The 25,833-nt window shown below is 34.1% G+C and overlaps 1 protein-coding gene across 1 annotated transcript in view; it reads right to left on the bottom strand.

Annotated features, from left to right (window-relative positions):
• Positions 1-25,833, bottom strand: part of LOC129232432 (pumilio homolog 2-like) — a gene marked incomplete at its 5' end in the record, with an annotated part of 89,629 nt that overhangs the window by 49,467 nt on the left and 14,329 nt on the right. The window contains 4 exon segments of the mRNA XM_054866577.1: positions 8,704-9,009; positions 14,849-14,989; positions 19,436-19,621; positions 24,450-24,636. Coding sequence (XP_054722552.1) covers positions 8,704-9,009; positions 14,849-14,989; positions 19,436-19,621; positions 24,450-24,636 — 820 coding nt within the window.

The following is a 25,833-nucleotide window of genomic DNA, read 5'->3' as shown; positions in this document are numbered from 1 at the left end:
GTCTTTGTTATATAAAGAGAACAGTACTATTTAATGTCAAACATGCCAATTTTTGGAAAAGAGCACTAGCAAAACTTTAGATTTGAATGCCACTACCTCATCGAAGTACTAAGTAAAGTGAAAATACAGTGATTGATACAATGATGCTTAAATGTCTAATAATTTTTCTGTAAACAGGCAGAATGATAAAGACTGGGAAAAAGGTTGAATGAGTCAATAGTAAGTTCCAATAAATTTCTTTCAAAAAATGCCTTTTAGTGTCAACAGTTCATTTAATCATCCACATAACTTGACGGTATTTCGGTTCTTTAACGTAAAGCAACATTCTTTAGCAAATTCCTGTTTCTAAACCAGATATTTATTCAAGAAAAACAATAATAAACATTCAGTAGTGAATAAATCTTCTGATTCAAATGCACTTGTTTATTTATTTGCACATTTTCACATGCACATAAATTAGTAAGGTCAGTAATTCCAGTGCATAGTTCTTGATTCCTGACATTGAACGTTGCAGTGGGTTGCATCGATTAGTTTTGCAGGCCGTATGTTGGGCACTACTGTTTTACAGTAATTAGAATTCTCCTATTTCTTTATTCTATCACCTAGATAAAGATCATTGTTTTCTAAAACCTTCAACAAATTAAGTTAAGCTCTGATACATTTAATAATAAAGTTTTTAAGAGTGATCAATTGAATTGCGTTTGAGTAGGCGTCGCAAACTGAAGAACATACAAGTTCACTACTACAGAATATAAAATAAAAGAAGTGTTGAATTAATAGTTTTTATGTACAATACTGTTAAATCACTCAAGTTTTAATGCTCTTTCAGCTACTGTTCCTTTCTCTTTGCCCAGGACATTTTCCAAGACTTCAAATTAATTTCCATGACTTTGAATGAAAATTTCAATTTTCCATGACTTTTCCAGATTTGAAATTGGCTTATTTTTTCCCCCATGACTTTCCAGGATTTCCATGACACGTACGAACCCTGTAGTTTTACACAGTTACATGATTCAGAAATAAAAGATATGCGTTAGTAAGTGCACAGTCATAACACATTTCCTTTCTTTTCTGATCAAACATATTTAACTAGGCACTTTTAATATGAATTAAAATTCTTACATTCCTTATAATTTCATGAATCTTACTACTATTATATATGCGAAAGTTTGTCTGTATGGATGTATGGATGGATGTTTGCTACTCTTTCACGCAAAAACTACTGAACGGATTTTCATAAAACTTTACAATAATATAGCTTATGCATCAGAATAACACATAGGGTAGTTTTCGTCCCATTATGGGGGGCAAAACCCCCTTAGGGGGGCAATAAAACACAATTTTCGTATAAATTCTCTAATATTGGGATGAAAAAATACTTGCACATATTTACATTATATGTCCATCGAAAGCTGTGATTTTTCTGCTGAAGATGGCACCTGTTCGAAATTTCTAAGTAGAATAAAAAACGAGTTATGAGCTTTTTAGATCCATGTTCGAAGGCTTTCCTCAACTCAATACAGTATTTAGTGTATCATCTCAACTCCCTGTCGATAGCGACAATTGTTGTATTGTTGACTTTCTTTGCTTTTCGTGATTGTTCAAGGCTTTTCTCAAGTCAAATCTTGAAGTAAGATTTTTGCACAAGATTGGCAAATAATACATGATTTGGCTGATGATTTTCCATTTAAACGGAACTTTAATGTAATTAATGGTTTTTATTATTATTTATGCTGATTGAACACTTACTCATTATCGAAACAACCAGCAGATCGCCAAAATTTTTGCAGAAAGATTTCCGTAGCTGATGCATTTGGCAGTTTTTTCAACGTAGCTGTTTTTGAAGCCGAAGACTACGTCATAATGTTTCTCAGCTTTCATCATGTAAACAAAATATCGCCAATCAAAGAATTTTCAAAAGACCTTTTTTACTGTGTTAAATAATCCAGCAACTAAACTAGGCAAATCCATAAACAGCACAAAAACTTTCATTAATTTTCCTTTTTGCACAATTTCAAACAATCACCAGATTTTACAACTTATTTTGGAAACATTTCGGATGAAACTGTTTAGCGCCATTTTATGGTGACCAAAAGTATCTCAGAATCTGGCGACGATATCTCTGTAACGAAAATTAATATCATATCGTTTTACAAAGTAAGGAAAGAATGGGGGAGCATCATCGAAGGTACCCCGAAACGACTTTCGCAAATTCGGTAAAATCGCACCAAGAGCCACAATGATTGAAATTTCCCGAAATAATTAAAGCAAGTATAAGGGGATTACGAGCGCAGCTACTTTTTTTAAATCACTTCGTACTTCATTAGCCATACAGAGAAGGTTTTAGACTCCATGTTAAAAAAAAAAGTATCAACAGATTAATCTTTTTAAACATGAGAAGATTAATTTCATGTTTTGGAAATTTGTATATGCTTAAATATAGTGCTTTCGTTTCTAAATCAATACTATTTTGTTCTTTATACTTATTGCTATTTTAGTTTTATGGGTAAAGAAGAAACTCGATTTTTAATCACGTCAAAAAGATGTGTTTTAAATTCTTTCCTTAAAACAGAAAACAAAATCAAATAACGATTTTTTCTCTTAATTATTACTGACCCAGGCAACGCCGGGTATTTTCACTAGTATATATATATTAAAAAAGGAAAATTATATTACTTTGTTACATTAATGATGTAATAATACATTATTAAACTATAGTACAGTAATACCTCCTTTAAGGGACACTTTTTCTGGTCCTAGTCCCTTTGAATAGGGACCTCCATGTATTTGCATTAAGGGACACTGTTTAAGGGACAGTCAGAGAAAATTTACAAAAAAATTATGCATAAATGCATTAGAAATATCAAAATTATTGGAATTCAAGGCTTGCTTTTAGTAAAAAATTAACTATTAAAAGTTTGTCTTTACATTAACAAGCAAATAAACAATATATGTATTCTAAAATTTCTGCTGAGACTAACATTCATGCTTTTTTCTTTCATATATATATATTTTTTTGATATGGGGGGCTCAGCCTCCATAGACAGTGTGCCACCCATGACAAGCTTGCTATAGAAAACTTGAAATGTGATCAACAATTGCAAAATACATGACACCAAACAAATATATGTAACGCATTAATTAAAAATTGCAATTAATGAAAATCAGTTACAAAACTTTGATGCAACAAAATGCTTGCTAAAATTTTAATTTTTTTTTTTCCAGTTTGAATAACTCAGAATTTTATTCAACACATATGATGAATTTTTAGTACTTAATCTTAAATGCTATTAGTTTACGTTCATTAAGAAATTATAGTGAGTTAAGTACACAGTATGCATTAATTCATCTACCTCCGAAGAAGGGACACCTGTATTTAAGGGACAAGTTGTCCAGTCCCCTTAGTGTTCTTTAGTAAGAGTTTCTACTAAACAGTCGTCCCTCGCCACTTCGACTTTCGTGGCTTCACTAAATCTCGGTTTTTTTTCTAGGATTTTTTTTTTTTTGAAATATAGTAATTAGCCTTTTTTATGCTCTCATGTAAACTTTTTTCTACAAAAGAATAACAAAGTATATGTCATTTCAGAAAGGTCTGAGGGGCTAGTTGTACGTGGAGGTATAAAAACGCCGAAGAAAGTGTAGGGAATCGCTATCTCATTTTAACCGTTAAGCACTAACTGGCAAGTATAAATCACTGTATTTTTACTAGGGGATAAATACATCTGTAAATGGTGTTCAACAATGTACTAGCTTTTTAAGTTGTATGCGTAAATGTAGAGGAAGAACGGGGGCTCCTACGGTCACTAACGGGCAATTGATTCTTCATCGAACAAGTTGAGGTTTTTTCATGGACTAGTAGTAATGTGTAAGAACTGCATGTGTGTGTGTAGTTTATTTCCCAATAATTAACAATGTGATATCTATTACGTCTAGCATACCTTTCTCATATTTTGTGCAATATAGTAAGTAATACAAATGTAATGGTGGCTAAGGGTGCTGTTTCATGTCTAGGGGGGCTCTAATTATGATAAAAAACTTATTTAAATTGCCGTAAGTAAGTTTTATGCGCTCTAAGTAGAAAAATATGCACAGAATCCTACTTCGCGGAAATTCGGTTATCGCGGTAAAGTCTGGAACGAATTAACCGCGATAAACGAGGGTTGACTGTACATAACTTTTTGGTTATGTTTAATAATAAATGAACAATACTAATATCATTGATATAATTTTATATTAAAAATACCGAAGTTGAAAATATATATATACAATACATACCTGCCAACCTCCGAGAAAAAAAATCCGGAAGATTTTTTTATTTTTATCCACAAGATTTTAACGCAAAATAAAATCAAACAGGACACCTACCCTCTTTCCATTTAACAATATATTAGTTATGAATTTCATATCAATTGAACTTACTTTCGTTTAGTAAATATTACTTTTATTGCTTTCTTTAAAAGTTTGGAAATAACATTTACTCGTACTATCTTAAAAAAAGAACGAAGCAAAAACAGCTCGAATTGAGAGAATGAGAAGATAATTGGCGCCGAAATTGTGCCCCTAGTCCCCTAGTTGCGACGCTCGCTTTGATTGGATCCTGATCAAGTCATGCGCTGTAACACTCAGTGACGTCATAATCTTGCCTCGCTTCTTCTCGTGCCATTCTCCTACGGCAACCTTTCCTCGGCTACTTGGCCTAAAACGCGGTGCCGCATTTCACAAAAGAATCGTTAGCGCCAAAATTGGCGAGATACTATTTTTTCCTACAAAACGTGAAAAATCCGGAAGATTTTGCTCATAACCGGAAAAACGGAAAAGGACACAAAAATCCGTAAAACTTCTGGGAAATCCGGAAGGCTTGGCAGGTATGGCAATATCAAAATATCATGTTTTTTTCAAAATAAATATTGGACACATATTGGTGAATCCTGGTAGAACTTATCAATAAAAGACACTAAAAGGACACTTGTCTCTTAAATAGAGGTGTTCCTTCTTCAGAGGTATTTCAGTTGATGTATGCAATGTATTAATTCAGTACAATTTTATAATAAACGTAAACTATTAACACTTAAGATTAAATACTGAAAATGTTTTCTGCATACTAAATAAAATTTCAGTTATTCAAATTTTTAAATTTTTTACTTTAATGACTAGAATTTAAGCAAAACTTTGATGATGGCACAGTTTTGTAGCGAAAAGAAATTATTTAGTCTGTTACATGGATCTGTTTGGTATCATGTAGTTTATTAAGAACAGTAAATCAAATTAGTGTTCACATTCCGTAAATTACCGCCCATTAGCCAGGGCTAAAGCAGAAATACATGAAATACACCGCCAGCTCAGTCATTTCCAGCCGAAGACTGCAGTTTCGTGCTTATTAGCACTCATCAGCCCGGCATAAGAAAGTGACTGAGCTGGAGATGGAAAACCTCTCAAGGAAGTCAAGAGTGTGAAACAAACTGGTAGCTAATATAGAATTAGCAGACCAGACGAGTGACCGAAGCAATAGTTTAGTTCAACTTGAAGATTGAATGCGAGGCAAGGTATATTCCGTAAATTTTACGGAATATACCTTGTTATTACCGTTATATTATAGCAGAATACACTTTTTTTTTGCTAGGACCCGGAATTTCAAAGTACACGCAAACCTGTTTTTTGTGCAGTGGATAGGGATCACAGAAAATAAATGCTCAAAACTTTTGGAGTGGCTACAAAAAAAAAATAGGTTTTGCAACACATTTTAATTAAAAAGCGGTGGATATAAAATCGCAAAAAAAAGTCTCTTCTAGAAAATAAACCAAAAACTTGCGAAATAACTGCAGGAATTGCTTCATTAAACCGAGTTCGAGACACCACAGCTACTAGGAATCTCTCCAAACCATTTATAACCTATCTTATAAAGTGCACATGAAGGTTTATTCCTAAATAAATCTACAGTTTGAAAAAGAGGCAACAATTTCTAACGCGTGAGTCCTTGAGCAAAGGGTTGGGGGATTGATTGTTGGGGGAGCCAGAGATCAATCTTGGCTGTATCACACAATAGTGTCAACATTTCTTTTTGTTTATTTTTTTTATTTTTTTTTAGAGAAAAATACATTTTTATGATTAAAAAATTTGAGTTCATAGTGTTAAATGAGTGAGAGCATAAATTTTAAAAATAGGTCTGTTTGTTAAGTAAAAATTTACAACAGAGAGAAAAATCTAAAATTTCCTTATGTGGTACAACATACTTTTTATAGTAAGAATTGAAAATAAATATATATGTGTATAAACGATTGGTTATCCTTTTCCTTGCATTGGAACCCAAAATTTGTTTTTAAAAACTTACTAATACAATTTCGGAATCAAAAGAACAATATGCAGCCGCCTCATTTAATCATGAAATCTCAAAATCTTTAATAGGCCGTAAAGCCTAAACCATTTGAGATTCACCATAAATATTTTTTACACTTTCATAAATACACAAAAAAAGTAACCATGCCAAGTTTCAATAAATTCGAGACTGTGGGTGCTAAGCTACGTTTTTTGATTGACTTTTGCATTTTTACTAAAATAAATTAAAGAAATAAAAATATTATTGAAAAAATGAATAAAATAAGCAGATATAAGGTATCATATAGTGAAAAACCACCCACCATTAAAAATAATCGAAATACTTGCAGGATGCAAAAAGATTGAAATCTCAAACGAGGCATGCATATTTCGGCGCAGCACGTGTTTGACATCGTTGGCATGATTCCAAAACATACGTTTTTGGCAGATATCGCGGAGGAGGAAGATTCGAGGGAGGAAAATAGAAAAAATAAGAAAACGGGGACCGAAAATTTGAAAAAATCGTATTTTTTTTCCGATTTTTGAGAAAAATAAGGCCTGAAAGAGACAAAAAAAGGATGAAAAGGAGGAAAGGTTCTAAAGATCAACAGAAAAAGCCGGAATTCCAGCAAAAGCCGGAAAAATCTCATGCCTGATAATAACTAGTGGTACCCGCACGGCTTTGCCCACAGTAGAAAATTAAAAGGTCTTTTGGTACGCCTGTATATTTACAAATAATGTAGGGTGAATTTCTGGCCAATTGGCTTGCCCATGTTATAACTTGATAATTTTGCTCCGGAAAATGTTCTAAAAATTGGAATAGAAAAAAGAACAAAATCAAATTTTTGAAAAATCGCTTCGAGGCGCACATCCCCATACTACTAATGTTGTACCAAATTTCATGAAAATCAGCCGAACAGTCTAGGTGATATGTGCATCACAGAGATCCAGACAGAGAGACTTTCAGCTTTATCTTTATACATAAAGGGCTACTTCTGTCCGGGGTAAACTTCAAAACTACTGGACGGATTTTAACCATTTTTTCACCATAGATAGCTACATTATCAGGGAACAACTTAGGATATAATTTATTGCTAAAAAACTTAGTTTAAAAACATCGTGTTCGAAAACAGTAAATGTCATGTAATTTCCACATTAGACAATTAAAGATTAAACTCATTGTTTCGAAAATTCGTTGCCTAACAACAGCAATATTAAAAGTAATCATATTGAAAGTTTTGAATCAAGGCTTCTCCGGAGCAAACATGAGTTTAAAGTCCTTTAAACGTTTGGAAACTCTACTTTTTGCACACTTAGGGAAACAGAGTAGAGAGCTTTTTCTCTTTCCTTTTTGTGTGTGTGTACTATTTAGTTAAATAAAGTGCACTTTTTTTTAGTGATCTTTGTGTTTGTCAGTTCATATTTCGGAATTTCTTCGAATTTTTATATGCTTCAATTCGAGCTTTCGTTTCTAAATGAATATTCGTTCGTTCATTATACTTATTGCTATTTTACTTTTATGAGTAAGGAAGAAGCTCGATTTTTAATCACGTCATAGCGGTGTGTTTCGAGTTCTTTCAGTTAAAACAGAAAACGAAAGAAAGTAGCGATTGATTCTCACAATTATTACTGACCCAGGCAACGCCGGGTATTTTTGCTAGTCTTTATCTTTACTAATAATAAAGCTGAAAGTCTCTCTGTCTGTAGGATGTCTGGATGTCTGTGACGCACATAGCGCCTAAACCGTTCGGCCGATTTTAATGAAATTTGGCACAAAGTTAGTAAGTAGCATGGGGGTGTGCACCTCGAAGCGATTTTTCGAAAATTTGATGTGGTTCTTTTTCTATTCCAATTTTAAGAAAAAAATATCATAAGATGGACGAGTAAACCACGAAATTATCATAACAAAGAACCGTAACATGGGCACGAGCCAATGGGCGAGATACGAAATTATCATAACGTGGAACCGTAAGATGGGTACAAGCCAACTGGCGAGAAAATTCACCATACATTATTTGTCAATATACAGGCAAACCAAAAGACCTTTTGATTTTTCTATTACGGGCAAAGCTGTGCGGGTACCACTAGTTATTAATAAAGATTTAGTCAGTTGAGTCCCAACCTGATTGAAATTTTCACATATGGGGAAAAAAAAAAACCTCTCACAAAAACTGGTTTGAGTGTAAAGTCATAATATATTTAAAATTTCAACAATTTCAGCTGCTTGCCACAACTGTTTGGAAAAACAGTAGCATGAGAAATGATGCCTAAATTACACATTTATGTCCTCAAAAGCTTAAGCCCATTCTTCAAGCAGATTAGTTTTTATTTTAAGTCATTCTATCACTTTCCTTCGTGAGAAGGTACCACGGCAGAGACACAAAAAGTTACCTGTACCGATGGCAGAGAGAGAGGCCCCGATGGGCCCCATGGAGCCTGACCCGTAGCCCAGGGCCCCCTGGGCCTGGCCCAGTCCGAGCCCCGACCCGTAGCCCAGCTGCCCCCCGTTGCCGGAGAAACCGAGGCCAGAGTTGGGGTGGCTGAAGGTCATGCTGGAGCTGGATGTGTAGAGGGGGTTGGAGTTGGGTTGTTGCTGCTGTCCCCCTTGCCCCCCGCTGCCCCCGAAGAGGCTGGCCGAGGGGGTCTGCTGGCCCTGCTGGGCCCCCAGCAGGCGGAGGGCCCCACTTCCCAGGGCACCTGAGGAAGAAATGGCAGTTATCGTTAGAGAAACAGGATTCACTGATACGGCAAGGTATTTGCATTTGAGGTACATAGGGGTCATACAGACTGAGGTATTGATCAGGTAATCAATTTAAACCTGAAATGAAAGTTAAATTAACCTTTAATATGCAGTTAAAACTGACTTTTTAATGAAACAATATGTCATCATACTTGCCAACCTTCGAAGGAAAAAAAACAGGAGATTTTACTAGAGATATATGTGATTCACCATCGACATGTCCTCGCTACAGAATTATTAAATTATACTTTTAAATAACATGAATACTAACTTTAAAGTGAAATGGGGATTTTTTTGCAGATGTAAGCAAATTGGTAGTAGCAAGAAAAATATACTGCAAAAGAAAAACTAAATAATAAGGAGTGAATTTGCTAAAAGTTTCACACATTTTCCAGTCTCTACCAGAAAAGTAGCTACAAAAATTTAATTACTAAAATCCGGAAAAAAAAAAGGAAATCAATATATAACGAAAATACAATAGAAAATAAGTAGGTATAGGATAGCACATGTTAAAATAACTTCAAACATTAAAAATAATTGAAATATTTTCAAGATGCAAAAAGATTGAAATCTGCTGCAATTTTCGGCAAAGCATGTGTTTCGTTGAACATGCAATGTGGAAAGCTTCTAAAAAATTAATTTTTACTAAATGAGTTATTAATTGGAAAAATTCTTATTCCCTGACACTGGTAGACTAGAAAAGGGCGCCATCTATTGAGAAGAAAGTGAAACTTTTTGATGATTGCCTGAAAAAAACTGCAAAAACGGGAGAACATCGTAAAAAACGGGAAATCGGGAGATGGAAGCAAAAAACGGGAGTCTCCCATTAAAAACAGTAGAGTTGGCAAGTATGTGTCATTCTCATAAAAAAAAGCCATTTTGAGCTTTTTAAGGGGTCACAGTACCTTTCAAACTTTTTTTTTTTTTAATTTATATAAATTTTATATTTCTTTGAAACCATAACATGCATACTTATTTCGTAATCAATAATTTATTTTCAAAATTTAAAATTATTGCCTACTTTTTTTGAAAATTCAAAAAATTGAGGAAAATTTCAATTTTTTAAAATCCCTAAGGCTTTTTTATTTTTGCACTAATTAAAAAAAAGTTTTTTGCAAAACGATCACTATAATCATCTCTAAAAATCTGGGCATTCATTTGCTTATGAGTTCATTAGAAAATTTTCTGTGATTAAATTATGTAAAAAAATCAAAGTTTTTTTTTTTTTTTTTAATGGTTTTTAAAGGTTCAACATGCTTTAAACATTTGAGTCATTTATAAAATGCTTATCCAATGCACAGTTTTGTCAAATATGTTATCCCAATTGCAAAAAGTATTACTTTAAAGCTGTATCTGTAATAGAAAAAAATCCTTAGGGATTCTAATGACATGAAAACAAAAAAAAACCATCATCGAGAAAAAGCAATTTGAAGTTTTTCTTTTGAATAAGAGCACATAAGCGAGCATGGCCTAAAGTCACTGATAACTTTTAAATATTTGAACTAAAGCAATGAAACTTTTCCCCTGTGTTCAGAAAAGTTTTTTGTTTTGAAATAAGCAGTAAAAATTTTTTTGATCATTTCATCATTTTTGAGGTACCGTAACCCCTTAAGTAAAAAAATAAATAAATAAATAAATAAAGGGGGTGGAATCAGATAAACCTTTAAAAGAGGGGGTTTGTTAACAAAAATTTTTTTTGAAAAGCATAGTATACCCACAGCATTATAAACTCACTTAGGCGTCATTCCCTCATCAGTAAGGGAATGGCGAATTCACTGAAAGTGGATTTGCATACAAATATTTTTGAACTGGGAAGCAACTTATGATCATGCAGTTTTCATGCCTTATTGTATTTTATTTCTCTGTAAAAGCTCATGCGAGAAAACGACGGATGCAAAAAACCTTCTTTAATTTCATGCTGTCATATAGATTCGTAGTAATAATTTCTGACAAATTAAAAACGCACTTATGTTGTTATATTTTTCAGGGTTTTCAGTTATAAATTACTACATCTTTTGCTGAAAAAAATTAAACTGTGTTCAGGGAATGACATCAACTGCTGGGAATAAACTTTATAATTAACATAAACTAATTTTTAATAAAAATTTCATTTAAAATGTTTCTTTTTTTTCTTAAATGCTTCAATATTTTGAAATAAAATCACAAAAATGTGAACTCATTGTTTGTTTGCTTAGAAATAATCTTTACATATTTTTTACTGACGGTGGGGACAAGTGAGACAAGGACATTTGGAAAATGTCAGACCATCGATTGCATGGAAAGGAAAACATCCGGTTCATAGGCGGAAATAGACGTATCTATTAGTTTATAGGAGTGTTAGTCAGGGTTCATACTCTATTTGGATGAAAAAATTCCATGACTTTTCCAAGACTTTTTCATGACTTCAATGAAAATTTTCATGACCTCGTTACACGAAGAGAATAGCACTATTTAATCTCAAACTTGGTAATATTTGGAAATGAGCATTAGCAAAATGTCTATATGAATGCCACAGCCTCATTGAAGCACTAACTCATAATGGAAAAAAATATAAGTGCACACTTAAAAATCTAAACTATTCTTATTTGTCTTCATCATATAAATTTAAGTAAAGTAAAAATGCAGTGAAGTGAATATGATGATGCTTAAAAAGTCAAATATTTTTTTAAAAATCAGGCAGAATGATATTGAATGGGATAAAAGTTGAATGAGACATCACTAAGTTTCAATAAATTTGCTTCAAAAGTTACCTTTTAGTGTCCAACAGTGCTTTTAAGCATCCATGCAACTTGACAGTATTTTGGTTCTTTAAAGTAAAGCCACATAGTTTAGTTCTTTATGTTTCTAAGCCAGATCTTTTTTGAAAAAACCATTCAGTAATGAATCAATCTTCTGATTCAAAAGTATATTTGTTTTGTTTACAAATTTGCATATTTTCAAATGCATATAAATTAATAGGTTCAGAAATTCTAGAACACGTTTAATTCCCGACATTGAATGTAGCAGTGGGTCGCATGGATTAGTTTTGCGTGCCGTATGTTGAGCACTACTGTTTTAGAGCATTAGAATTCCTCTTTTTCTGTATTCTATCGGCTGACTTAAGATCTTTATTTTCTAAAACATTCAGCAAATGAAGATAAATTCTGATAAATTTCATAATTAAGTCCTTACGAGTGATGGAGTCGAACTCGCATGCAATTGAATTGCATTTTTTTTTGAGTGGGCGTGTCAAAACTAAGAACGTGAAATTTTGCTACTACATAATATGAAACATAAGAAGTGTTGAAAATAACAGAAAATTCAAAATAAGTGATGTCCAGGAAGTAAAATCACATCGCAAAAAATGGCAAGCAGCTGCGACAGAAGTAGATGCAATGAGATTTCAAAATTCAAATTTGATTTTTGGATCGTTCAATTTTCCACTTTTAATAGCTTTTATGTGCTACACTGTTAAATCACTCAAATTTGTAATGCTCTTTTAGTTACTGTTACTTTCTCTTTATCCAGGACATTTTTCCATGACTTGAAATAAATTTCCATGACTTTCAATGAAAATTTCAATTTTCCATGACTTTTCCAGGTCTGAAATTCTGTAATTTTTTTTTTCCATGACTTTCCAGGATTTCCATGACCCGTACGAACCCTGGTTAGTTGATTTGCTACATATGTGCACTTTTGCCTCTCTATTAATTAGCTTTAGTTTTGCAAAAATGGAAATATGCTCTCTCAGCAACATTTTTTTAATCTGAAGTATACTCTATCTATATTCTCACGGGAAAAATTGATTTATTTATTCACAACAAAGTTTTGAGCTTACCATTTTATTTTTACGTTCCTGAACGAAATGAAAATATTTTCTTTTCTTTTGTTGTTTCCATGGTAACTATTTTTGTTTCCCCTTATTTTATTTTAGAGAATGCAATAAATGAATAAGGCACTAGTGACCTCATAAAATTCGTGCATCAAAAAATCCCATCATTGTTTTCCCTTCTCCCCTGCTAGATTAATTCAGATGGAATCGTTTTTACCTGGCAGATTGCCAAATTACATACAATTCGCCGTCAAGGAGTACTTCACACTTGCATTAAAGACATTTAAAATAAAATATAGAATTTCAACTTTATATAAATGATCTTGTTAAACTCTATCCTGGAAAGTATTTGAACCCCCTAAAAATACGGATGAATCGAGTCAGAAAAAAGCGTAAATTATTACAGGGACATGAAAACTGCCGTTTTCGTGAGAATGAACTATAAGCATTGATTATATTGCTAGATTCTGATGGACTAAAGTTTTATTTTAGCAGGAAGCTTTCAAACCATGAAGCGCATACGAAACTTTACAAAAATGCTTGTGCAGAGATTTTTCATGAAATTCCCTAAAGGGATTTTCCCAAAGATCTATAAACCCAGTACATTTTTAATAAAAATTGGGAGACAGGGAGAAATGCTAAAAATCCGCGAATCTGCTGGAAAAACCGATAGAGTTAGTCGGCAGTTATGTATTTGCCACCGATTCCCCTGCAAATGCCCACTCCTGTCGGTTTTTCAAATCAAACAATTTTTATGCATAATTATATAGAACCTTACCAACAAAATTAAGTAAAAGTTGTATACAATAAAAATATTTAACATCGAAATTTAAAAAATGTGAAGAACATGAAAATGCACACTAAATTGAACACGAAAGTACTTTTTTTTCAGTAGTGTCGCCACTTTTTGACACATCTTCTGAGAGATTCAAATGCTTAATTTTTTCCAGCGGTTTGGATGACAGCCGTTCTTTGAGACCTCGATTACACTCGTTTAGATGCTCATTGAGATGAAGTTTTCATATTGCTTAGAAATTTTTTACGATGAATATTGCTATGACATATACATTTTTTTAATTGCAAAAAAAAAAAAGAAAAAATGTCCAGAAGTATCTTTGGTTTTAGGCGTGTTTTTCCAGTTTTTATTTCTTATGCATTTACTTACGAATCAAATCATTGTTGGATCAACTAAAGGCATGACAAATAAAATTACCTCGGAAAATATTTTTTATATTTATTGTCTCTGTAGGAGGTGCAGAGGGATTTCCTTTAGCTTACGTTTAACACCCCCCCCCCCCCCGTTTTATTTCCCGTAACTTTGCGAAAGGCTCTCAAATCGCTTTTTGTTTTGGCTCAGATTCCAGTTCAACATTCCCTATTTTAACTGTCCCTTTGCTTTTAGCGTGAAGAAAAAAGAAATTGCAGGCTGCCAATGTATTTGCCTTGGAGAAATACAGTAGAAGACCGTTATAATGCCGACCTGTTCGCATTATAACACAATTCTCTATAAACCGCACTATTTTTCAGAAGTAAACAATAGGTTTTGAAGTTTAAAAAATCCCTCTGTTTTGCTTTGTAAAAATAAAAATCGTTAAGCAAATTAAATTTTGAAAGTTTTCCATCTTTCCATCTTAGTTCAAAGCTTTTAAATTGAAAATGAGTACTCGTACTAAACAGAAAATACCAGATGACTCTTGAAAATGCAGATGTTATGCAAACCAATGAAGCTTGCAGAAGTGCAGGATTTTGATTGTGAAACATATTTATTTGTGAATGACTATTAGTAATATCGGTGCTTTAATACTCATTGCGGATATAACTCATTCTGCAGTGCTGATATATAGATATATTCTGAATACTAGCTTCAAAATTTGTGAAATGATCTATATAACGCCAAAACTTGTATAACGCAAAAGCTCTGGTCCCAAGGTGTGCGTTATATGGAGTAATAACTGCCTGCACTAAGGGAAAGAAATAGATCTTACCTGGGGGGTTGTTGTTAGGATTGGGATTGACCAGAACGGGGGGCACGAGCCTCATGGGGGCCCCCATGCCCCTGGCATTGCCCATCATAGCCACCTGGCCATTCTCGTAATAGGAAGGGGCCATCACTTGGTACTGACCACCTGAAAGTCAAAAGCAATTAATTGTCAGCATAAAGGTTTTTTCGAACAGATTCATCACATATCATACATGACCAAAATAAGTAAGAATTAAGAATATTTGTTTTCAGTACAAATAACAAGAATCTGGGATTGCTTGGGGTAAGACATCACGATCTTTGCCACACTTGACAGTAAAACAAATACAAAAGAGAAGTTAAGTTATAGATTGACTTCTTACTTTTGTAACCTCTCTAATGCTTACTTTTTTATTAATTGGAAGATTTCCGGTGGTTCTAGCGACCCAAGAGGAATAGGTGATTATTTTATTCAATCGCTTGCTCCAGACACTACATAGAGCTGGGCTGACTTGAACTAATGGTTCACGCTGGGGCGCAAGTGGACTTGAGTAAAATTTTCTGGAGACTGAAGTTTTTGGAAGCTCTCCCCCCTCCCCCCCAAAACTCTTCAATTATGCATGCAAAAATCATTGAAAAACCCCATTTTAAAAAATTTTTTCTTTTACTATAATTCTTCAGTTGAAGATTGTTGCCAGACCAAAATTTTCGAAAACTGCAACCAAAAATTTTCGGAAATGTCTTAAAATTTTGAATTACAGAAACTCCTGGGTTCAGGATTTGGCATTAAAAAAGAAAAAAAAAAGACTGATTAGAAGCAACTGCTATTTCTCTCAACAATTACTCAATTGAATAAAATACAGAAAAATCACATGCCTTCATTTCTAAGAATCCACAGGCCCCAGTGTATTAGTGAGGGACTACAGTAAAACTCATACATAAATAAAATTTTATACCACATAGTAATATTGTGAATTATGTTTGCAGACGTTTTCACATCCACAGTCAAGTGTTATTTTCAATATTTTGAGCTTTTAAGGCAATGAAACAAATGCCAAAAAAAGTAATGCCAATGCGATGATAAACAGCATTCAAAAGTCAAAACCATAAAAAGGAAAACAATAGACGGCCTAGCTGAACAGAACACCTCCACACACTACAAATCAGGGGTGATTGTGAGTTAATCAAAAAATACATGAAAGTTTCAAAGCCAGAACGGAGGAAGGGGGGTAATCTTTGGCCCCTACTACTTAAGTGCACCTTTGTCATAGTATTAAACAGTTCTGAGTCAAAATATTGTGTGTACATTTGATTAAATTTTTAATGGGTTACAAAGTTACTTTTGAGCTGGTGTTATACAAATTATCTTGACATTTCTCCATCTTAAGGGATATAGGTGTCCATCTTAAGGCTCTTGCAAGTATGTTTGACGAGTATTATATAATAAAAAAAATTGCGGAGGTAGGGAGATAAAAGCATAACAAAAAATACAACATAATTCCGGTATTTTCGGACATAAAAATACCGGAAATACGTTCGAAAATACCGGAAATTCGGTAAAATACCGAGACACAATCACGCCTGTTCAAATGTTCAATTCCGGCTATGCTCATGATCTGAATAATGCCAATCTGCCTGTTTATTTCAGAATAGCCTCCAGTTTACAACAGAAGCTATCCCTGGGGACCACAGAATTTGTATCCTGAATACACACCTATCCGACTACGCATTTTTATGCTTTCCAATAATATTTAATTTATCCTTGCAATTCTGCCTGTTTATGTATATTTCTGCAAAAGTGAGCGATTAAATCATATAGGTTAAATTCCCGAGAGCCATAAAAAATTAAAACAATAAACTTATGCTCCATCGCTGTTATCTACAAATGCTTGCTACATGTTACAATAATACCTTAGCAAAATTTGATTCTTACAGTCGACTCCCGATACAACGCAATTCATTTTACGTAAAATGGCTATAACGCGAATTTTCCACGTGTAACGAATTTTAGAGCTGACGCGAGCGAATTCCTTGTCCACAACACGAATTTCTTTTGAAGGAAGTAGCGGCTTCGTTATTGACAACTGAATACATACTTTGTGAATGTTATTACATCCCATTAGCATCACACTGACGATCGAAAGTTCCCACATCAAACTAATCTAGGCATCACGTTGTTAGTGCATTAAAAAAAACGCTCAGCAGCTTTCATTTTTTACATCCTAAACATTAAAGTTGATGAAATATAATGGCACCTTAGTGAGCTTTTTAACTGGTAAATATTATTGCCGTATCTACCGTACAGTACTATTATAGTGCAGCGTTTTATTATTACCACATACTGTTCGTACCGCGTTTTTTATTTTATCAATCATTCTTTTTGTGCATTTTAACTATTTTATGTTGAATAAAACTGCTTTTTTATTTTTTAAATGCAGCAAAAGTTGAGATTTTTTATGTAAGAAACTGTAATGTATAGTTGAGTAAAGCTTTAAAGCAGTTTGAGGGGTGCTTACAAATGTCTAAAAAATTTGATATGTTTCTAAAAAATGTTCATGCATACATTTTTCCACAACGCGAAATTTCGACTTTAGCGAGGAGTCTTAGAATGCATCCCTCACGTAAGTCGGAACTCAACTGTACTCATAAAATCAAGAACGGAAGAGACAGAAAAGAAAGAAAGGAAGAAAATTTTTTTGCAAATCTTTAGCTATATCACAGTCTAATTTGGCAGTCCAGCATACCTAAAAGCGTCTGGCGACGAACCTGAGCAAAATAAGAACCCCCCCCCCCCCCCCACCCCTTTTTAAAAAATAGGTCCTATGTTTTTTACAAGATAAGACATACCAACAAAAATTATTTAAAAGAATCCATTCCTTCATACATTGTTAGTCAGAAAACAGACCTATTTTCCAAATGTTTGGGACATTCAAGACTTTTCAATTGTACTTTTACAGGATATTGAGCTTTTCTTCATGTTTTATCTCCTGGGGGGGGGGGGCTTAGAGGAAATCACGTTGAAAAGAGGGAAGCCGTTTGGATCGGAATAAATTAAAAAAGGGCGACACGAAGGACTTTACCATTTATACCTTTGTTCCAGTAGGGATATTCAAAGGAATCTGGGTAACGAAAAAAGGAACTTTTTTTTATGATGAGACAATGAACAAAAATGCATCAAAAACTCACACCGCCCCACAAAATGAAACTTTATACAGGACGTTCCGTTTTACCCTGCAAGACCTCTACCTTCGCAAAAGTTAGTTCCATATGCATACTTCCAATTGCAAAAAATGTTCAAAATCAGATGCAGGGTTAAGAGATTGAAAGCTTGAAGCAAAAATTAAAATGTCAAAAAATACAAAAAACTTTTTCTAAGGGCCCCAGGTTCTGTAACTTATATTTAGGGAAATAATCTCCTTTGAAAAATAATTCCAACACAAAAAGTTTGATACTAGTGCGACCAATAGCCACCGAGATATGAAGCGCAATGTTTCCTGGCTTACACCTCTTTTAACTCACCGTCAATAACACCTTTTGAGGGAAAATATAGCAGTTAACAAGGGTTTAATAAAGGGGGGGGGGTCGTAAATTTATAATCTTTACTAATAATAAAGCTGAAAGTCTCTCTGTCCGGAGGATGTCTAGATGTCTGGATGTCTGTAGGATGTCTGTGACGCGCATAGCGCCTAGACTGTTCGACTGATTTTCATGAAATTTGGCACAAAGTTAGTTCGTAGCATGGGGGTGTGCACCTCGAAGCGATGTTTCGAAAATTCGATGTGGTTCTTTTTCTATTCCAATTTTAAGAAAAAAAAGTATCATAAGATGGACGAGTCAATTACAAAATTATCATAACGTGGAACCGTCACATGGGCACAAGCCAATTGGCGAGATACGAAATGATCATAACGTGGAACCGTAACGTCGGTACAAGCCATTTGGCGAGAAAATTCACCACACATTATTTGTAAATATACAGGCGAACCAAAAGACCTTTTAATTTTTCTAGTTATTTATAAACATGATCATGCAGCAGATGAATCCATTCAGCTTACTTTTCAAACTAAGATAAGTTCTCTAACTATTCAATACATTTTCAAGATTTATAAATACATTGTAATACTTCCATAAGAAGTGATTTTGTTTTATGCTTTGCTTAAAAATATGGTTTCCTTCATCATGTACGTTTTTAGTGTAAAATAATATGTTGAACAATTATTTTTCTGAACTATACTAGTCATGGTGTATAAGAAAAACTCCTAATTTTTATTTTGTTCTAAACTGTAATTTTGGAGTAAAAGCAATATAGAATGAAAATCTGTTACACATACAGACTGAGGGATCTATGCAGTTTTGCCTGTTGAAGTTAAGATAGTACAATGCAGTGTAGTTACATTTAGGGCAACACATTCTAAAAATGCAAAATTAATTTATAAAAATAAAATGAACCAATTTTAATTCAGGATTTTGATTAAAAAAATCACTTTATTCAAATGATTTTTTTTTTTAAATCAATTGATTTGAATCATGATTTTAATTATGATTTAAATCAAGCTGATTTAAATCAAGGGACCCTGGTTAGCAGCTACGAGGGAAAGAGAGGCTATCTCACCTGGTCCTTGCATTCCTTGTGTCTGTGCCATGGTCTCTGCTGTGCCTTGAGGTGTCATGGGCCTGGCGCCCCCTCCTCTCAAAAGGGGCCCCTGTGCCCCGGGCGTCTGGCCCTGGCCTCCCTGCACCATGCCAGGGAACATGCCCCAGGGGGGCACTCCATAATACTGTGGAACCATGGCTGGGCCTGCAACAAAGAACAGCAATTTAAGAGCTTGTCTAGACAACTGAAAAAATTAACCTTTTCCTTGAATTCAATAACAAATCTTACAAAACAAATTTGCGCTGGATCAAGTTGTGGATAAAAATTTTCTGTTTTCATAAATGAAAGTTAAATATAGAAGAGGTACACTGTTAAAAATTTTCCAGAAAATTTACGGTAATTGTTACTGGCATCCATGTTGCCAGTAACTATTACCGTAAAAATCAAATGTTACTGTAAAATTTTACAATTTCCTCGGTAGCCCACATCAACCAATTGGCGCTGGGATCGCTTATTTCTCCGGTAGAAGTTACCGTAGAAATCAGCGATGCGTTTAGTCCGCCATTTTACTGTAACAATTACCAGAAAATCTTCCTGAATTTTTAACAGTGCACTTTTGGATGTATCTAAACATAAAGAAAGACACATTCTCCTACAGCAAAATCTGTAAAGTTGCCCACCTGTCTAAATTGTCTGCTTTTTACATTCTTTTACAGGGCTCCGGCCAGAGGAAATTTGGATCCGTTAACGGACCGTTCACAAAAATCCGATCAACCAAAACGGACCTTTCACAAAATCCCGGTCAACCAAAATGGACAAGGCCAACTGTGCCCAACTCTGTTTTCCTGACAAGGGGCTCTGGGATGCAAGACAGATGTTCTGGTTAGGTGGTCAGCCTAATGCGGAACCCCCCAGTGTTTGGTTCCCAAGTACACTTGGCACTCATTTTATCGACCCAAGGAAGGGATGAACGGCCGAGTCAACCATGCCCAGTCTATCAGTACTACTTACGAATAAATAGTAAAAAAATTGACTGAGGTGCTTAAGGATAGTCAGTACCCTGTATACCGTCAATGTTAATTTGTGCAGGTTCATGTACCTTTTTCAGAAAATCTATTAAAGATACAAGTATGAATTTTTTTCTGTACCTCAAGTAGACTCTGTTCTCTATACTAAAGTAAAATTTTACAGAAAGAAAGCTTAGTTTTTTTGTAAAAAATTCTAATGTGTAAGTCACTGTATTTGTTTGAAAAAATACAATTTTGCCACACAAAATCAGCTCTATAAAAAAAATAATTTTCGAATCTGAGGAAAAGTTTACTTCAGTATATGCAGTTAGATGTATGGAATAGGTGTTAAAAATTTCAAAGCCAAACACAATTTAGTTTCTGAGAAAAAGGAACATTTAGTTTAAAAAATACCGTTTCGAGATATTGCAATTTAAAGGGGAAAATCATACCTCATCAAAATAGGTTTAACATTTTTTAAAGCTTATTTTAACTTACTTCTAATATGAGCACGTTCAAGATGTTTGTACCATTAAAAAGGTATTGAAATGGAGTTTCAAAATACATAAAAATCAAAAAATCGAATTTTCGAAAGTATTTAGGATACTGACTCCCCTTAAGAAACCTCAGGTCAAGACTTCCTACAGCAACCAACCATCTTGACAGAAAAAAGAGGGCGCTGCACCGGAGAAATTTCACTAATCTTTATCTTTAAAATTAATGAAAAAACTGAAAGTCTCTGTCTGGATGTCCGCATCTTCCTCTGTCAGGATCTCTGTGACACGCATAGCCCCTAGACCATTTGGCCGATTTTCACGAAATTTGGCACAGAATCAGTTTGTAGCATGGGGGTGTGCACCTCGCATTGATTTTTCAAAAATTCTATTTTGTTCTTTTTGTTTTCCAATTTTAAGAACATTTTACCGAGGAAATTATCATAAAGTGGACAAGTAAATTAGCAAAATATTATAATGTGGAACCATAACATGGGCGACCATATGAACATAGCAAATTGGCGAGAAATTAATCATCAGGGTGGCGACCCGAACTGTGAAAAAAAGCTCCCTTTTCCCTGATTAAGTTCACAAATTTCCCTGATTTACGTTACCAATGATAATGGTTTCCTTTTTTTGCTCTACTTGAAAAGCATTGCATATTAAATAAAATCCAGTTTTTAGAACAGTTTTAGCTGTTGATTAAAAACATATTTTTGAAAAGGTGCTCCTTTTTTCTTTGGTAAAAATAGTATATTAAATTATCGACAGAGAAATATTGTAGGAAATCTAAAACAAATACTTTACTTCCAGGAACCAGTTAACGTAAGAATTCTAAGAAATTATTAAAACCACTCTTAAAGACATATCTAACCGTGATAAAACTAAAAAATTTAAATGGAAATAATCTTAAACAGAATCTTCAAGCAGTAAAATTGTTGCTGCAATAACAAGTCATAGTTAAAGTACAGAAGTAATGTAGTTTTACTTACGTAAATAATACTGCCGTGTACAGGTAAACGGCAGTATCTGCAGAAATAAGTTTGAGATATTTGAAAAAAAATGTGGTGGATTCAGTACTAACAATAGGAAAATGTTGGAATTGGACGTTTTCTTCGCACCTCTTTTTCAGTGGAAACCAAATAAGCGAGGATGTACAATAAAGATAACATACAATAGATGACAAAAATGCAAAAAGAAAAAAAGAAAAATGTGTAGTTACTGCCCTTTAATTACACACGGCAGAATAGACATATTTATGTAAAACAAATTGAAATCTTTCAACAACCAGTCATATTAGAGCTATTCTCTAATCAAGAACTTAGGTTTTAATGGAGGAATACAGCATTTTAACTATCAAAAAATAATAAAAATATTTACTTATATACACAACTCGATTTTAAATGATTTCATTAGTTGTCGAAAAAAATCTTAGATTACTTTAGTTACAAACAACATTGAAATGAAAAAACAATTATTAATAATTTCAAAATATATATGTATATGGTTTTAAAAATAAAAGAGTTTTGAAGTCTGAAAAAACAAAAAACAAACAAACCCTGCGTGTAATCTGAAGTGACAGCGAATAACACTGTGGCAAAAAAACAAATTTGATTTTCAGTAAAAATTCAAATTTAATACAACAAATAGTTGGTGGAAAATTTGTAGGGAACTAAAGTACTTCATTGTGCAGAGAGAAAAAATTTTTTCTTCTTCATTTGATCAATTAATTCTCCCTGAATTTTTGTTATTTTTTCAAAATTCCCTGATATTTCTCTGATTTTTCCCTGAGTGATAAAGTTCCCTGACTTTTCCCTGATCTGTCGCCACCCTGGAAAAGCAAGCGAAAGAAACCTGATTTCTTCCAATGCTTTGCTTCAAAATCTATCATGTGACTTGGAGTCTTGGTTTCATGAATGAAAGTCTTCATTCCCTCCATTTTCATACCTGCCAACCTTCGAAGGGAAAAAAAACAGGAGATTCCACTGGAGGTATAAAGGTGATTCACCAAGCGACATATTTCACAACAAAATTATTAACCCTAGAGAAGTCGCGCTTTGTCGATTCATGTTGGATAAAAATGCTATATTATGTTTCTCACTTTTTACTATTCAATCTGCATTATATTCATCTAGTATCAGTACTTTCCTACATCGTATTTTTCACCGATTCCTAATCGGATGTTATCAGGGTTTCCGCTACGGTCGCATTTTTCGCATAATGCGAAAACACTATCTGAATTGCGAAAATAAAGCAATGCATTTTCGCTTTTTTGCTCAAATAAAAAATAAATTAGTTTTTTAAATAAAGAAGAAATGTATGATCCCACAGAGGAAGCGTGCATGGCGGTAATCAACTTAATCTTTTTTAAATCTCAGCTAAGATGTTGAAACTACAATTAAGTTCAATAACTATTAGTCTTATCCAGCATTATGTCCCCCCAATAACTGCTTTATTAGGAGGAGGAGACTGCAACGTTCTAAACACCAATCGTGTTTTCTTTTTTATTTTATGTTTTAAAAAAATTGCTGTTGTACTTATTTCTTCAAAGATGTCACAGATGAAATATGAATTTTATTTTCAACTGGAGATGAAACACACCGAGGCATACATAAATCTATGAGAATGTGTAACATTTTTAGCATTTCGCTAACATTTTTCCCCTCAATTTTAGCTTTTATGCTAAAGAACTTTTGAACCCAGCTTAAACCCTGGATGTTATCTTGTTCTCTTTTCGTCCGCACCTGTGAAGGTCATTGAAGGAGAGTGGCACGCTTGTGACGCTGAAGAAGGAGTGGCTTATCTCGTCATTGCTGACTCGAGCCAATCGCATTAGACATATGTAGTGGGCGTTGGCATCTGGTCTTACGTGGCTTTAGTGAATGATATGGTAATTAGGTGGAAGATAAAAGAATCTGGTCTTCGTCTCTTCGCCACTTGCACTCCGCGATCTAACACACGATGTTTGTGTTGTCGAAAGACTCGCTCTTTTTCCCTCACAATGGGATCGTGTTAGAAGATAGTTTTACAGAGTTAGTCTATTGAATAATAGGAAAATGATTATTACCGGTGATATTCATTTTATCACCCCCACCCATATTAATAGTGCAATGGTTTTTTTAAAGCTTTTTACTTCGGATTAGTGATTTAAAATACCCGGGTATTTATTTTTAGGGGTAAATACCCAGGGTATATACCCGATGGGTATTTACCCAGGTTTTTATTTCAAAAATTTATATTCAACTAAAATACTTTTCTGTATGTATTCCACTATGTATATATATGAACAACCATATACAAAACAATAAATTTTTGCTCAAAAGTTGTATTTTGGTAGACTAGAAAAGGGCGCCATCTATTGAGAAGGAAGTCAAACTTTTTGATGATTGACTGAAAAAACTGCAGAACATGGGAAATCTGGAGATGGAAGCAAAAAACAGGAGTCTCCCATTTAAAGCAGTAGAGGGTTGGCAAGTATACATTTTATATCTTCTCAATGCGAAAAGAACAAACATGAAATGCAAATCTTACCAGGCATGAGCGTCCCCATGGGAGGGGGGGCAGCTCCATAGGGGTCTTGCGCATTCACCACCGTGTAGGGGCTGTGGGAGGCAAAGGGGGGAGGGGCGGGGGAGGCCGCAGGATTGGACTGCTGCTGGAGGGGAAACTGCTGCTGCCCCATGAGGGGCATGGGCTGTCCTTGGCTGCGCTGGTACAACTGAAACAAGACAGGATTGCACTTAGTAGAGACCAGTACATCAATGGGGAAAGTCAACTGCTTACCATCATTTAAGCAGGATTAAAAAATATGATATTTTTGAAATATCTGATATTTTGATATACAGTAGACCCTCGTTTTATGCGGGGGTTACGTTCCATGGAAATGCTGCGTAAATCGAAACCACATAAACTGAGACCTAATAGTAGTGTTAAAATAGGGATTAGGTTCCGTAAATAAAAAAATACTTCTAGTGATAACTAATTGTATAATAAATTTAATGTGTACTTATATTGACTTTTATGCACAACATGCATAAAGAAAGGTAGTTATTTGCAAAGCATTAACGAATCCATGATCACTTGCGTCATTTCCTTGATTTCCTTCACTAACAAACCAGAAAGATCATTTCTATTGTCTAGGAATGGCTCAAAATTTTCAATGTGAACGTTTTTGGTTTTGCGTCACTGATATCAGTATCCTTGCATTAACGCATCCATGACCACTTGTGCCATTTCCATGATAGAATCTTCTTCACTAACAAATCGGAAAAATCATTTCTATTGTTTAGGAATGGCTCAAAAATTTAAGCATGAACGTTTTTGGTTGTGAGTCACCGACATCTGTGTCCTCGTTGGTTTTGGCCTCCTCTGTCACTCCTAAAAGCTCTTCTTCCAGTGAGTTCTGAACTGTGTGAGTTTAAATAACTTTACTTCTGGAAAGAGATCTGGAACCCATCGCATAAAATGTCTCCAGTGGCCCGAGTTCAATGATTAGCACGCCAAAATGCAGTCGATTACGCGTCATCTGCAATCTTTAGGAGTTTGGATTTTGAAAGAGGGGAAAATTTTATCTGTTCGCATTGCCGTATCCGCATAAAACCCAAACTCATCCGCGTAAAATAAAATAAAGGTGTCAAATCTTAAACTGCGTATAATCGAAATCGCGTAAAATGAGGGTCTACTGCATATTCGATATTTTCAATCAGCACAAACTACAGTCTTAAAAAAAGAAAATGAATCTTTATTGGCTTTTAATACTTTTGCGGTGCTTGAAAGCAATGTTTCTTTCATAATTTGAATCTAATGTTTTATTTTACATTTTTATCGATTGCAATGGAGCTCATTTAGTATAAGCTGTTTTACTTATTTTTCCTTACTTATAGTTATATAATTCAGAAATAAAAAATATGCATTA

Source organism: Uloborus diversus, unplaced genomic scaffold (genome assembly GCF_026930045.1).
Source record: "Uloborus diversus isolate 005 unplaced genomic scaffold, Udiv.v.3.1 scaffold_12, whole genome shotgun sequence".
Classification (NCBI taxonomy): domain Eukaryota; kingdom Metazoa; phylum Arthropoda; class Arachnida; order Araneae; family Uloboridae; genus Uloborus; species Uloborus diversus.
The sequence above is the reverse complement of the archived record's forward strand: the minus strand, read 5'-3'. Positions and strand labels throughout refer to the sequence as shown.